This window comes from Hemitrygon akajei, chromosome 21 (genome assembly GCF_048418815.1).
Source record: "Hemitrygon akajei chromosome 21, sHemAka1.3, whole genome shotgun sequence".
Lineage (NCBI taxonomy): Eukaryota > Metazoa > Chordata > Chondrichthyes > Myliobatiformes > Dasyatidae > Hemitrygon > Hemitrygon akajei.
The window spans coordinates 3,337,480-3,353,411 of record NC_133144.1 but is presented as its reverse complement, the minus strand read 5'-3'; the positions used below and the strand labels follow the sequence as shown (position 1 = coordinate 3,353,411).

The 15,932-nt window shown below is 46.5% G+C and overlaps 1 protein-coding gene across 2 annotated transcripts in view; it reads left to right on the top strand.

The window, feature by feature from the left end:
* The window catches only part of mtmr10 (myotubularin related protein 10), a 90,584-nt gene that overhangs the window by 31,984 nt on the left and 42,668 nt on the right, over positions 1 to 15,932 (top strand). For both annotated transcript variants that reach the window (XM_073024739.1, XM_073024738.1), the window contains one exon: positions 5,169 to 5,311. In XM_073024739.1, the coding sequence (XP_072880840.1) occupies positions 5,169 to 5,311 (143 nt within the window). The remainder of the gene's footprint in view (positions 1 to 5,168; positions 5,312 to 15,932) is intronic.

The window sequence follows — 15,932 nt, the reverse complement described above, 5'->3', positions numbered from 1 at the left end:
ACAGGATGGAATCTGCAGGAAGCCACTGAAATCAATCCATGTTAGGTGACTGCAGCTCAAAGAACCTCAACTCAGTGTGGATGAGTTGGAGACAGATTCAGGCACTGCAGTCCATCAAGGATGGGAAAAGTTACTGGGATCTTTGTTCCTGGAGGCAGCTACAGCCTTTGGATAAACTAGAAATTCCTTGCAGCCAGAGCGGAGAAGCAGAGACTGAGGGGGATCATAAAACAAAGCACAGAAGCATAACGAGGGACCAGATGAGTGAAGAGGAGTATTGTGACAACAGGGACAGATTTTTTTCTCTGAAGAGATGTTCAGTTCCAGTACTGACAGAGAATGTGACTGTGTAGGTTTTTGTAAATAAGATAGTAGAAGTGTTTCATGTTTCAGAAAAGCTGTAGCAACTCATTTATTGAACACCATAAAACTGAACACAAAGTACACCAAAAACCCTTTATGTAATTACGTCATCATGGTCAGGCCAGCCTCTTAAAGTGCAACCCCAACTCAAGGCTGGTGGTTAGGAAAAAAACATAGAAAACCTACAGCACAATACAGGCCCTTCGGCCCACAAAGTTGTGCCGAACATGTCCCTACCTTAGAAATTACTAGACTTCCCCATAGCCCTCTATTTTTCTAAGCTCCATGTACCTATGGGTGATGGGTGGTAGGAATAGATGAAAAGGAATTGAATTTACTCAGGAGCTGTTCAGCAGCCGACCAGGCGGTCAGAATGAAATCACCAGGCACTTGTAACGGATGTCCCTATACCAAATCAGCCACGGACGACTGCAGGTACTCTTTTGGAGATGTTCTGAGCCCCCTGCAGGATCTGTGGGGGCCCAAATCCTAAGGACTTTAGGCGGGGCACAATTGAAAGCATCCTGACTGGCTGCATCACTGCCTGGTATGGGAACTGTACTTCCCTCAATCACAGGACTCTGCAGAGAGTTGTGTTGTCAGCCCAGTGCATCTGTAGATGTGAACTTCCCACTATTCAGGACATTTACAGTGATAGGTGCGTAAAAAGGGCCTGAAGGATCATTGGGACCCGAGTCACCCCAACCACAAACTATTCCAGCTGCTACCATCCCGGAAATGGTACCGCAGCATTAGAGCCAGGAGCAATAGGCTCCGGGACAGCTTCTTCCACCAGGCCTTCAGACTGATGAATTCACGCTGACACAATTGTATTTCTAAGCTCTATTGATTGTCCTGTTTTATATCTTACTGTACATACTATTGATGACAAATTACTATAATTTGCACATTGTACATTCAGACAGAGACATAACATAAAGATTTTTACTCCTCACGTATGTGAAGGATGTAAGAAACAAAAGTTAATTCAATTTAATTCAATAAAATCAATTCAATCATGCCAACACTCTTCAGTCAGCGAAGCCCTCAGAGCAGCCTTTAAGGAGCATAGGCCATTGGACTACGAATGGTACGCTGTGGTGTGATGTAATCTAACACCGAAGTTCTAGGCCTTTGCAGCCCAGAAATTAGATGTGAATAGCGGACCACGGTCAGAGGAAATATCAGATGGGGTGCCAAACCGAGCAACCAAGGTACAGGTCAATGCCAAAACATGTTTATGGCCATTGTTGATGCTGGAGAGATGACCTCTGGCCACATGGTGGTATGGTCCACCATGATAAGGAGTTGCGTGAAACGTGGGAGGAGGTGGTGGTGGGGCGGGGGGGGGGGGGGGGAGAGGATCAATGGGGCCCGCATTGACATGGTCAAACTGTTCAGGGACCTCAAATGTTGCCAATGGTGCCTGAACATGATGGTTAATTTGTGCCTGCTGGCATTCCAATCACACATGTCCTTACGAAGGCTGTACCACACAAACTTTAGTGCAACCAGTGTCTGTGAGACCTTACAGCCCGGATATGAGAGGCTATGAATGGAGTCAAAAACAATACATCTCCAGTTTGGGGGCACAATGGGACAAGGGCAACCGGTTGAGACATTGCACAGAAGAGAAATCCCAACTTCCGTAAACTTAATGTCCGCCAACCGCAGGCTCATGACTGCTGTTCAGTAAGCTGGACCTCTTGGTTGCTGCCATGCTGGCTTAGCCAACCCCTATGTGTATGGCCTCATGGCTGGCCATGAAGGCAATCAGCCATGGCATTATCTTTCCCCTTGATATGTTCTGAACTCAGATATGTAGGCCAGGTGGTGTTGCTGTCTTGCTGAACAATGGTTTGATATTTTGGCCATTGCATGCATGAGGGGTTTGTAGTCAATGAATGCAGTTAACTATCAACCCTTTAGAAGAAAACAAGAATGGCGGACAGTCAGATAGACACCAGGATACTGACAGTCAAACATGCTGTACTTCCTTTCAGGGGACAGAGCTGCTATCTGAAGAAGGCAAGCAGCTGCCAGACATCTCCAAACAACTGTGCATCCACAGCATAGATTGAAGTATCAGTAGTAATGGCTGTGGGAGTGTTGGGGAGTGGGTGCTCCAGTAGGGTCATGTTAGAAAGAGCTTGTTCAGTGACATCAAATGCCCTTGTCATGTTCTCTGACCAGTCAAGCATTTGATTAGGAGTATTGCCTTTAAGCGCATTATACAGGTGGAGCATAAACAAGAGAAATTCTGCAGATGCTGGAAATCCGAGCAACACAAACAAAATGCTGGAGGAACTCAGCAGGCCAGGCAGCATCTATGGAAAAGAATACAGTCGACATTTCAGGCTGAGACCCTTCAGCAGGACTAGAGAAAAAAATGATGAGGAGTCAGAGTAGAAAGTGGGAGGAGAGGAGGGAGAAACACAAGGTGATAGGTGAAACCAGGAGGGGAAGATGAAGTAAAGATGTGGGAAGTTGGTTGGTGAAAGAGATACAGGGCTGGAGAAGGGGGAATCTAATAGGAGAGGACAGAAGGCCATGGAAGAAAGAAAAGGGGGAGGAACACCAGAGAGTGCAGACGAGATAAGGTGAGAGAGGAAAAAGGGGATGGAGAATGGTGAGGGAGGGGTGGGAGTGGCCATTACCAGAAGTTTGAGAAATCGATGTTCATTGCCATCAGGTTGGAGGCTACCCAGATGGAATATAAGTTGCATAGGGAGCGATTCCTGCAGAAAGCTGAAAGTGGGCGGTGGGGGAGAGAAAGATGTTCTTGGTGGTGAGGTCCAGTTGGAGGTGGCGGAAGTACAGAGAATGCATCTGGATGCAGAGGCTGGTGGGATAATAGGTGAAGATGAGGAACCCTATCCCTGGTAGGATGGCCGGAGGACGGGGTAAGAGCAGAACTGCCCAAAATGGAAGAGATGTGGTTGAGGGCAGCGTTAATGGTGAAGGAAGGGAAGCCCCTTTCTTTGAAGAAGGAGGACACTTCCTTCATTCTGGAATGAAAAGCCTCAGCCTGAGAGCAGATGCAGCAGAGATGGAGGAATTGAGAGAAGGGGATAGCATTTTGACAAGTAACAGGGTGGGAAGAGATATTGTCCAGGTAGCTGTGAGAGTCTGTGGGTTTATAATAGGCATCAGTAGATAAGCAAACACGAGGAAATCTGCAGATGCTGGAAATTCAAACAACACACACAAAATGCTGGTGGAACACAACAGGCCAGGCAGCATCTATAAGGAGAAGCACTGTCGACGTTTCGGGCTAAGATCCTTTGTCAGGACTAACTGAAAGGAAAGATAGCAAGAGATTTGAAAGTAGTGGGGGAAGGGGGAAATGCAAAATGATAGGAGAAGACCGGAGGGGGTGGGATGAAGTTAAGAGCTGGAAAGGTGATTGGCGAAAGTGATACAGAGCTGGAGAAAGGAAAGGATCATGGGACGGGAGGCCTCAGGAGAAAGAAAGGGGGAGGGGGGAGCACCAGAGGGAGATGGAGAACAGGCAAACAACTAAATATGTCAGGGATGGGGTAAGAAGGGGAGGAGGGGCATTAACAGAAGTTAGAGAAGGCGATAGGTGAACCTTGGAGGGGGAGGGGATGAAGCAAAGAGCTGAGAATTTGATTGGTGAAAGAGACAGAAGGCCATGGAAGAAAGAGAAAAGGGGGTAGGGAGAGGAGCATCAGAAGAGGCAGTGGGGGGGGGGGCAAGGAGATAACATGAGAGAGGGACATGTGGATGGGAAATGGTGAAGTGGGGGGGTGAGGAAGTATAACTGGAAGTTTGAGAAATCGATGTTCATGCCATCAGGTTGGAGGCTACCCAAAAGGTGTTGTTCCTCCAACCTCAGTGTTGTCTTATCCTGACAGTGGAGGAGGCCATGGATGGACATATCGGAATGGGAAATGGAATTAAAATGGGTGGCCACTGTGAGATCCTGCTTGTTCTGGCAGATGGAGCGTAGATGCTCGGCGAAGCAGTCTCCCAATCTACGTCAGGTCTCACCAATATACAAGAGGCCACAGCGGCAGCACTGAACACAGTATATGACCCGAACAGACTCACAGGTGAACCAAGCAACACCATTTTGCTCCCAAAACTTCAGCAGTTTCAAAGTGACTGCATTGGCCAACATGTTCAATAACTGTGGAATCATCACAGATTGTAAGAATCAACCCATTGTAAGTTTTCACAAATAAAACAACAGAGGCATTTTTTTTTAAACAGTTTCAAAAAAGCCGTAGTAACTCATTTATTGAACACCAAAAAAACGAAACACAAAGCATGCTAAAAAACCCTTTACCTGATTACATCATCACATCAGACCAGCCTCTCAAAGTGAATGGTAGTGGTCATGAATGAAGAGCATTTCCACCAGTTACTTTACCCTACAACTGACTTGAATTCAGTGTTGTATGGAAAACTGCAGTGTGCTCCAGCAAAGGTGAAGTCCCTCGAGCTTAGGTTGACCATTGCAACAGTGCAGTGAGCCACAGAGTCCTAGTCCATTGCAAACTCTGATCTCTCTCATACTCACTTTATCCTATTCCTTGCCTCCTCTGCAACTTAAAACCAACTTTCTTTGTTTCCCAGTTTTGCCTCAAAGGGTCATTGACCTGAAATGCTGGTGCCTTTCTGAAAGTCTGAAGCACTCTGGTGGGATTAGAGTCTGTGTACATGTGTAGTAAAGAACAGTCTGCATTTCGCTATTAACCTGCGAGTCTTCCTGTGTCAGACATTCGCCAGGGATTGTATTTTGTCACTGTTGATTATGTGTTCTGATTCCCTTTGAGTAGTGAATGCTGCAAAGAAGAAGAGGAAAGTTCTGGGACCCAACCAACACCTGAAGTTTAAACCCACTGAACTGATCATTTATTGCAAAGATTTCCGCATCATCCGGTTCTGCTTCAACGAGTCAGATCCACAATCTGCCCGAAAGGTGAACATTGATGTTGGGAGGGTGTGGGGAGAGCAATGTGTTTTCTGTTGTGGGGTGGGGAATGTGTTTCCCGATGTGAGGGTGGGGAATGTGGTTCCCGGGTGTGAGGGTGGGGATATGGTTAAAGTGAACCCGGGTGTGTGTGACTGGCTTTCGGAATGGCTTCCTGAAGGTCACATCCAGGAGTTGATGCACAGGCTGCACTGTGTGGCTGCTCTGATGTATGGCAGCTATTGTGCGTCAAATACAAGTGACTGTATGAAGAGTGAATGGTCACTACTCTTCATAGAACTATTTGTGTGGGAGGATGGAATGCTTCCAGTAGCATGCACTCTCCCCCTCAGGGCACACTGTCACAGAGTAGGACTCAGGCTCTTTCCTCTCTTGTCCCTGTCGTGGAATGAGCAGCTGCCTAAGTAATATTTATCTCAAACATTAATGCTGTAACGTTGGTGGTGTTTTCCAAAATCTCTTGGGTCCCTGTTCTTTGGAGAACAACTTCAAATCTCTCCATCCAAATGGAGGTTCTCGACCCAGGACATCAACTGATCATTTCCCTCTATAAATGAGTACATGTAGGTACCAATGACATAGGTAGGAAAGGGGAAGAGGTCCTGAAACGAGAGTATAGGGAGTTAGGAAGGCAGTTAAGAAGAAGGACCGCAAAGGTAGTAATCTCGGGATTACTGCCTGTACCACGCGACAGTGAGAGTAGGAATGAAATTAGGTGGAGGATGAATGCGTGGTTGAGGGATTGGAGCAGGGGGCAGGGATTCAAGTTTCTGGATCATTGGGACCTCTTCTGGGGCAGGCGTGACCTGTTCAAGAAGGACGGGTTACACTTGAATCCTGGGGGGACCAATATCCTAGCGGGGAGGTTTGCTAGGGCTACGGGGCAGACTTTAAACTAGTAAGATGGGGGGGCGGAAATCAATTTGAGGAAACAATGGGAGAGGAGGTTAGTTCACCAGTAGAGCAAGTAAGTAGACCGTGTGTGAGGGAGGACAGGCAGGTGATGGAGGAGGGATGCGCTCAGCCCGAAGTTGTAGGGGAGAAGAAAGAAAAGGATAATAAATTTGAATGCATTGCTAGGGATGAAAAGAGAGGAGGAGGTGGAGAGTATCTTAAATGTATCTATTTTAATGCTAGGAGCATTGTAAGAAAGGTGGATGAGCTTAAAGTGTGGATTGATACATGGAATTATGATGTTGTAGCTATTAGTGAAACATGGTTGCAGGAAGGGTGTGATTGGCAACTAAATATTCCTGGATTTAGTTGCTTCAGGTGTGATAGAGTAGGAGGGGCCAGAGGAGGAGGTGTTGCATTGCTTGTCCGAGAAAATCTTATGGCGGTGCTTTGGAAGGATAGATTACAGAGCTCCTCTAGGGAGGCTATTTGGGTGGAATTGAGGAATGGGAAAGGTGTAGTAACACTGATAGGAGTGTATTATAGGCCACCTAATGGGGAGCGTGAGTTGGAAGAGCAAATGTGTAAGGAGATAGCAGATATTTGTAGTAAACACAAGGTGGTGATTGTGGGAGATTTTAATTTTCCACACATAGATTGGGAAGCTCATTCTGTAAAAGGGCTGGATGGTTTAGAGTTTGTGAAATGTGTGCAGGATAGCTTTTTGCAACAATACATAGAAGTACCGACTAGAGATGGGGCAGTGTTGGATCTCCTGTTAGGGAATGCGATAGGTCAGCTGACAGATGTATGTGTTGGGGAGCACTTCGGGTCCAGTGATCACAATAGCATTAGCTTCAATATAATTATGGAGAAGGACAGGACTGGACCTAGAGTTGAGATTTTTGATTGGAGAAAGGCTAACTTTGAGGAGATGCGCAGGGATTTAGAGAGAGTGGAATGGGTCAAGTTGTTTTATGGGAAGGATGTAATAGAGAAATGGAGGTCATTTAAGGGTGAAATTATGAGGGTACAGAATCTTTATGTTCCTGTTCGGTTGAAAGGAAAGATTAAAGGTTTGAAAGCGCCATGGTTTTCAAGGGATATTAGAAACTTGGTTCGAAAAAAGAGGGATGTCTACAATAGATATAGGCAGCATGGAGTAAAGGAATTGCTCGAGGAATATAAAGAATGTAAAAGGAAACTTAAGAAAGAGATTAGAAAAGCTAAAAGAAGTTACGAGTTTGGTTTGGCAAATAAGGTGGAAGTAAATCCGAAAGGCTTCTACAGTTATATTAAAAGCAAGAGGATAGTGAGGGATAAAATTGGTCCCTTAGAGAATCAGGGTGGTCAGCTATGTGTGGAGCCGAGGGAGATGGGAGAGATTTTGAACGATTTCTTCTCTTCGGTATTCACTAAGGAGAAGGATATCGAATGGTGTAAGGTGTGGGAAACAAGTAAGGAAGTTATGGAACCTATGACAATTAAAGAGGTGGAAGTACTGGCGCTTTTAAGAAATTTAAAAGTGGATAAATCTCCGGGTCCTGACCGGATATTCCCCAGGACCTTGAGGGAAGTTTGTGTAGAGATAGCAGGAGCTCTGACGGAGATCTTTCAGATGTCATTAGAAACAGGGATTGTGCCGGAGGATTGGCGTATTGCTCATGTGGTTCCATTGTTTAAAAAGGGTTCTAGAAGTAAGCCTGGCAATTATAGACCTGTCAGTTTGACATCAGTGGTGGGTAAATTAATGGAAAGTATTCTTAGAGATAGTATTTATAATTATCTGGATAGACAGGATCTGATTAGGAGTAGCCAGCATGGATTTGTGCGTGGAAGGTCATGTTTGACAAACCTTATTGAATTTTTTGAAGTAGTTACGAGGAATGTTGACGAGGGTAAGGCAGTGGATGTAGTCTATATGGACTTCAGCAAGGCCTTTGACAAAGTTCCACATGGAAGGTTAGTTAAGAAGGTTCAGTCGTTAGGTATTAGTGCTGGAGTAATAAAATGGATTCAACAGTGGCTAGATGGGAGATGCCAGAGAGTAGTGGTGGATAATTGTTTATCGGGATGGAGGCCGGTGACTAGCGGGGTGCCTCAGGGATCTGTTTTGGGCCCAATGTTGTTTGTAATATACATAAATGATCTGGATGATGGGGTGGTAAATTGGATTAGTAAGTATGCTGATGATACTAAGGTAGGAGGTGTTGTGGATAATGAGGTGGGTTTTCAAAGCTTGCAGGGAGATTTATGCCGGTTAGAAGAATGGGCTGAACGTTGGCAGATGGAGTTTAATGCTGAGAAGTGTGAGGTTCTACATTTTGGCAGGAATAATCCAAATAGAACATACAGGGTAAATGGTAGGGCATTGAGGAATGCAGTGGAACAGAGAGATCTAGGAATAACAGTGCATAGTTCCCTGAAGGTGGAGTCTCATGTAGATAGGGTGGTGAAGAAGGTTTTTGGAACGCTGGCCTTTATAAATCAGAGCATTGAGTACAGAAGTTGGGATGTAATGTTAAAATTGTACAAGGCATTGGTAAGGCCAAATTTGGAATATTGTGTACAGTTCTGGTCACCGAATTATAGGAAAGATATCAATAAATTAGAGAGAGTGCAGAGACGATTTACTAGGATGTTACCAGGGTTTCAGCACTTAAGTTACAGAGAAAGGTTGAACAAGTTAGGTCTCTATTCATTGGAGCGTAGAAGGTTGAGGGGGGATTTGATCGAGGTATTTAAAATGTTGAGAGGGATAGATAGAGTTGACGTGAATAGGCTGTTTCCATTGAGAGTAGGGGAGATTCAAACGAGAGGACATGATTTGAGAGTTAGGGGGCAAAAGTTTAAGGGAAACACGAGGGGGTATTTCTTTACTCAGAGAGTGATAGCTGTGTGGAATGAGCTTCCTGTAGAAGTAGTAGAGGCCAGATCAGTTGTGTCATTTAAGGTAAAATTGGATAGGTATATGGATAGGAAAGGAGTGGAGGGTTATGGGCTGAGTGCGGGTAGGTGGGACTAGGTGAGATTAAGAGTTCGGCACGGACTAGGAGGGCCGGAATGGCCTGTTTCCGTGCTGTGATTGTTATATGTTATATATGTTATAAATGCTGCCCAACTCACTGTGTCACTCCAATTGTTGGCTTTTCCTTCAGATTCCAGCATCTGCCGTCTCTTTAATCTCTGCTGCCTGGGCAGGAGCAAGTTCGGTTGCATGTCAGATCTAGCTACATCTGCAAGGAAATCTATGATTTTAAAACTCTAGATTTTTTTAGATAGCAAATGATTTGAAGGATCTGTAGTTAGTGCAGGAGAGCAGTGCTGAAAAGATTCATTGTGATTATATTGAACAGTAGAATTGATGTGAGGGGCCGAATGGCTCCTCTACCTTCACAACAAAGGTTTCTCCTGTCTACTTGAGGATGCTGGTACCATCTGCTGCTGGGGCTGCTGGATCATGAATTGGGTTCCATCTTGACCTTGGCTGTTTATTATTTACAAGCTAAATGCAGCCTATTTGTGATTCCAGCATGGTACAGCCCTCACCACCATCTTCAGAAGGCAGTGCACAAGACGGCAGCATCCATCTCTAAGAACCCTAACCCTCCCAAGACACACCCTCTCTCTTTACTACCATCAAGGAGGAGGTACAGGAGCCTGAAGACCCATATACATTTTAGGAAGCAGTGTTTTAGGAACGGCTTCTTCCTCTCTGCCATCTGGTCCTTACTGTATCGATTTTTGTAATTTGTGGTTACTTCAATGTTTTGCACAGTACTACTTTAACAAAACAGCAGATTTCATGCAAATACCACTGATAATAAAACTGATTCTGATTCTTGGAGAGCCAGTCCTGCTTCATTTGTCTCTGGACAAATGCTGTCTTCCCACCAAGTTTTGACCAGCTCTGTTGTAGCATGGTCCCCGGTCACACAGGTTGAGCACTGCCTGGTATGGTTTGGTTCTGAGTCAGGCTGTTTGGAAGGGTAAGCATTGTACTGGAGTCCCGACTCCCAGAATCCTGAATACAGCAGTAGGCAGGAGTACAACAGGTGTATGGGCGAGAGGCCAATAATGATGGGATGTGAAGTGACAGGATGGTTATCTTCACAACAGTTGTGTTGCGTATACCTGCAGGCTGGAGCTCTGTTGGGTATATCTATGGGCTGGAGTTGTGTTGGGTATATCTACGGGCTGGAGCTGTGTTGGGTATATCTTCGACTGGAGTTGTGTTGGGTATATCTTCGGCTGGAGTTATGTTGGGTATATCTACACAGACTGGAGCAGTGTTGGGTATATCTACGGGCTGGAGTTGTGTTGGGTATATCTACAGGCTGGAGCAGTGTTGGGTATATCTACGGGCTGGAGTTGTGTTGGGTATATCTACGGGCTGGAGTTGTGTTGGGTATATCTACAGGCTGGAGTTGTGTTGGGTATATCTACACAGGCTGGAGCAGTGTTGGGTATATCTACGGGCTGGAGTTGTGTTGGGTATATCTACGGGCTGGAGTTGTGTTGGGTATATCTACAGGCTGGAGCAGTGTTGGGTATATCTACGGGCTGGAGTTGTGTTGGGTATATCTACAGGCTGGAGCAGTGTTGGGTATATCTACGGGCTGGAGTTGTGTTGGGTATATCTACAGGCTGGAGCAGTGTTGGGTATATCTACGGGCTGGAGTTGTGTTGGGTATATCTACACAGGCTGGAGCAGTGTTGGGTATATCTTCGGGCCAGAACTGTTGGGGATATCTGCAGGCTGGAGCTGTGTTAGGGATATCTGCAGGCTAGAATTGTGTTGGGTTTATCTACGGGCTGAAGCTTTCTTGTGGATATCTGTGGGCTGGAGCTGTGTTGGGGACATCTGCAGGCTGGAGATGTACGGAGATTTCTGAGGGCTGGAGATGTGTTTCAGATATATTAGGGAAGTAGGACTGGAGTTTAGTTGGAGATTTCTAAGGACATTTGGGTGGTTCTTTGTTCAAGATTTCTGAGCTTTGCAGCTGATCTGGAGATATTTTAGGGACTTGGGGCTGGAGTTGTGAAACATCGACTGTACTCTTTTCCATAGATGTTGCCTGCCCTGCTGATTTCTTAGGGCAATTTGTGTACATTGCTCAGATTTTCTCCTCTTTGTGATAGGACTGGAGTTTTGTTGGCTCTGTCTGAGGGTAGTAGGGCTGGATTGTGTTGGAGGAATCTGAGGGAATAGGGCTGGATTGTGCTGGATCTGTCTGAGGGTAATAGGGCTGGATTGTGTTGGATCTGTCTGAGGGTAAAAGGGCTTGATTGTGCTGAATTCTGTTGGAGATATCTGAGGGTAATAGGGCTGGATTGTGTTGGATCTTACTGATGGTAATACGGCTGGGTTGTCTTGGATCTGGCTGAGGGTAATACAGCTGAATTTTGTTGGATCTGTCTGAGGGTAGTAAGGTTGGATTGTGTTGGAGATGTCCAAGGGTGACAGGACTGGATTGTCCTGGATCTATCTGAGGGAATAGGGCTGGATTGTGCTGAATTGTGTTGAAGATATCTGAGGGTAATAGGGCTGGATTGTGTTAGATCTGTCTAAGGGTCATATGTCTAGAATGTTTTGGAGACATCTGAGGGTATTAAGGCTGGATTTTGTTGGATCTCTCTCAAGGTAATAGTGCTGTATTGTGTTGGATCTGTCTGAGGGTAAAAGGGCTTGATAGTGCTGAATTGTGTTGGAGATATGTGAGGGAATTGGGCTGGTTTGTGATGGATAGTCCTGTGGGTAATAGGGCTGGATTGTGTAAGATCTGTCTGAGAGTCATAGGTCTAGAATGTTTTGGTGACATCTGAGGGTACTAAGGCTGGATTGTGTTGGAGATATCTGAGGGAATAGGGCTGGATTGTGTTGGATCTGTCTGAGGGTAATAGGGCTGGATTCTGTTGGATCTCTCTGAGGGTAGTAAGGCTGGATAGTGATGGAGATGTCCGAGGGTAATAGTACCGGATTGTACTGGATCTATATGAGGGAATAGGGCTGGATTGTGTTGGATCTAACTGAGGGTAGTACGGCTGGGTTGTCTTGGATCTGTCTGAGGGTAGTAAGGCTGGATTGTGTTGGAGATGTCCAAGTTTAACAGGACTGGATTGTGTTGGACATGTCCAAGTTTAACAGGACTGGATTGTCCTGGATCTATCTGAGGGAATATGGCTGGATTGTGTTGGATCTGTCTGAGGGTTGCAAGGGTGGTTTGTGTTGGAGATGGCTGAGGGTAATACGGCTAGATTGTGTTGGATCTTTCTGAGAGTAATAGGGCTTGTTTGATTTGGAGACATCTGAGGGTATTAAAGCTGGATTGTGTTTAAGATATCTGAAGGAATAGAGCTGGATTGTGTTGGATAGGTCTGAGGGTAATAAGGCTGGATTCTGTTACATCTGTCTGAGGGTGTTAGGACTCAATTGTGTTGGATCTCTCTGAGGGTAGTAAGGCTGGATGGTGATGGAGATGTCTGAGATTGTGCTGGATAGGACTGGATTGTGCTGGATCTATATATGGGAATAGGGCTGGATTGTGTTGGAGATGTCCAAGGGTAACAGGACTGGATTGTCCTGGTTTTATCTGAGGGAATAGGGCTGGACTGTGGTGGATCTGTGTGTGATTAGTAAGGGTGGATTGTGTTGGATCTGACTGAGGGTAATAGGGCTAGATTTTGTTCGGGATGTCTGAGGGTAATTAGGCTGGATTGTGTTTGGGATGTCTGAGGGTAATTAGGCTGGATTGTGTTCGGGATGTCTGAGGGTAATTGGGCTGGATTGTGTTCGAGATGTCTGAGGGTAGTAGGGCTGGATTATGTTGGAGATATCTGAGGGTAATACGGCTAGATTGTGTTCAGGATGTCTGAGGGTAATTAGGCTGGATTGTGTTCGGGATGTCTGAGGGTAATTGGGCTGGATTGTGTTCGAGATGTCTGAGGGTGATAGGGCTGGATTCTGCTGGATCTACCTGAGGGAATAGGGCTGGATTGTGATGTATCCATCTGAGGGTAATATGGCTGGATTTTGCTGGATCTGTCTGAGGGTAATAGGGCTAGATTGTGTTGGATCTCTCTGAGGGTTGTAACCCCCTAGGTCGCCTCAGGCTCACTCAGCTCATTCTCGTCTAGGGGGAGCAGCATTCGGCCCCGCCAAACTGGGTAATCAGCTTGTGTGGATGCTGTGTGATGTCCCCGCCTCGCCAAAGAACAGACAGGACACCATATGCGATTAAATAATTACAATTATAAAGATTACTATAACTGATTAATAACCAAACAGTATATATGAAGGAAAAGAAAATAAAGAAAAGGCGCCAAACTTAAGTCCAAACCACTTCATGCACAACCGTTGGAGCTCAATTACTGAAGTCTTCTGGCCACCATTCGATCCCCTCCGAACTCCTTGACTCGCAGCTCAGGACCACCCGAAGTGGTCAACCAAGTGGTCAACTTTGTCTCCTCTCCTCGGGGTACCTCCTGGCCTCGGACCCACGCTTGGGGTCCGTTCCTTGCCCAGTTTACAGCATCGCGTCCTCTCTCTCTCACCCCCTCGCGCCAACTCCCCAAAAGCCCGCCAACAATAGCTTACAGACTCAGAAGAAAGAACAACATTAATCCCAATTGGTTTACAAAGGAATACAATTCTGGTTATCAGTAAATTTTAACCCAAACAAGCTTCCAGCACTCTCTCGCAACAAAGAAGCATTCCTACTTTTAACAAAACAAAGAAGCCATTTTGATTAACATATGCAGTAACAAAGAAAAAGAAGAAACCCCCCTTTACACTCTCCCCCCAGCAAATAAAAGTCATGTCCTCATGACTATTAAATAACTTGCCCACTCCTCCTGCCAACACAAACCCTAACCCAGGCACAAACAGTGACATTGCTTCCCAAACAGTAAACCTCACGCGCTGTTCCTCAGGTGCTACATAGGCAAACTTCTCTGGGAGTTTCCTAACCCTCTGAGACCTCCGTACCCCCTTACCTAAACCCTTCAGGCTCGGACACAACTGGGGATACCTCGGGCCCGCTACCAACTCCTCTCTCAACCTCTCACTCATGCCCCCCACTGCACACAGCTAACCCTCCCCACTATACCTGATTCAGTGGGAGAAGGGCCAAAGGTCTCTTCCTCAATCGAGGGAAAGTCAGCAAAAGGCAGCATGTACCACACATCCAGCACATCAGCCTTCGAATCCGTATTCTTCCTCATTTCTGCGATCGGTAGCTGCTGTTTGATCTTCTCCAAACGGAAACACGTGGCCTGCACTGCTCCTGCAATCTCTTCAGCCTCCTGCAATCAAGAGATCAGCTTCCTCTCTGGCCCCTGCAACTCTCGCCACAGGCTCAGCAGTTCTGACTCACGCATCCCGGCCATCTCAATCTGGGACGCAGTTACTCCAACAGCTTCTTCCACCCCGACCTGAAAAGCAGCAGTTAAAGACTGGTCAGCCTCCAGTTCAGTATTCACTGCACTTCTCTCCAGCTTTTTCTTCCTCATGACTTTTTCCAGATCAACTTTCTCCAGTCTCTCCGTCTTCATTTCAAACTTGATTCCGTAGAGGCGCACTGTCAGTGACCAGAATATGGCCCTGAGGGCCGAAGAGGCGATGGCTTGTCGGAGTGGTGCAAAGTGGTTTGGAGCTGGTGTTTAGCGAAAGAAGGTTACGAACGGACGAAGAAAGTTGAAGGAAATTTCTGCGTATTTTTTAAATGGACTTTAAACAAGTGTCCAGCAATTTAAAAATATAATGCGGAGGGGCAGGGAGAGGTGGAGCAGCAGCAGCGAATTGTGTGGAGGGGTGGAGCAGTGGTAGGGAATTGTGTGGAGGAATGGAACAGTGGTAGGGAATTGTGTGGAGGTGTGGAGCAGTGGTAGCGAATTGTGTGGAGGGGTGGAGCAGTGGTAGGGAATTGTGTGGAGGTGTGGAGCAGTGGTAGGGAATTGTGTGGAGCAGGGGTAGGGAATTGTGTGGAGGGGTGGAACAGTGGTAGGGAATTGTGTGGAGGGGTGGAGCAGTGGTAGGGAATTGTGTGGAGGTGTGGAACAGTGGTAGGGAATTGTGTGGAGGGGTGGAGCAGTGGTAGGGAATTGTGTGGAGCAGGGGTAGGGAATTGTGTGGAGGTGTGGAACAGTGGTAGGGAATTGTGTGGAGGTGTGGAACAGCGGTAGGGAATTGCGTGGAGGAGTGGACCAGTGGTAGGGAATTCTGTGGAGGGGTGGAACAGTGGTAGGGAATTGTGTGGAGGGGTGGAGCAGTGGTAGGGAATTGTGTGGAGCAGGGGTAGGGAATTGTGAGGAGGTGTGGAACAGTGGTAGGGAATTGTGTGGAGGTGTGGAACAGTGGTAGGGAATTGCGTGGAGGGGTGGACCAGTGGTAGGGAATTGTGTGGAGGGGTGGAACAGTGGTAGGGAATTGTGTGGAGGGGTGGAGCAGTGGTAGGGAATTGTGTGGAGCAGGGGTAGGGAATTGTGTGGAGGTGTGGAACAGTGGTAGGGAATTGCGTGGAGGAGTGGAACAGTGGTAGGGAATTGCGTGGAGGAGTGGACCAGTGGTAGGGAATTGTGTGGAGGTGTGGAACAGTGGTAGGGAATTGTGAGGAGGTGTGGAACAGTGGTAGGGAATTGTGTGGAGGAGTGGAACAGTGGTAGGGAATTGTGTGGAGGTGTGGAACAGTGGTAGGGAATTGTGTGGAGGTGTGGA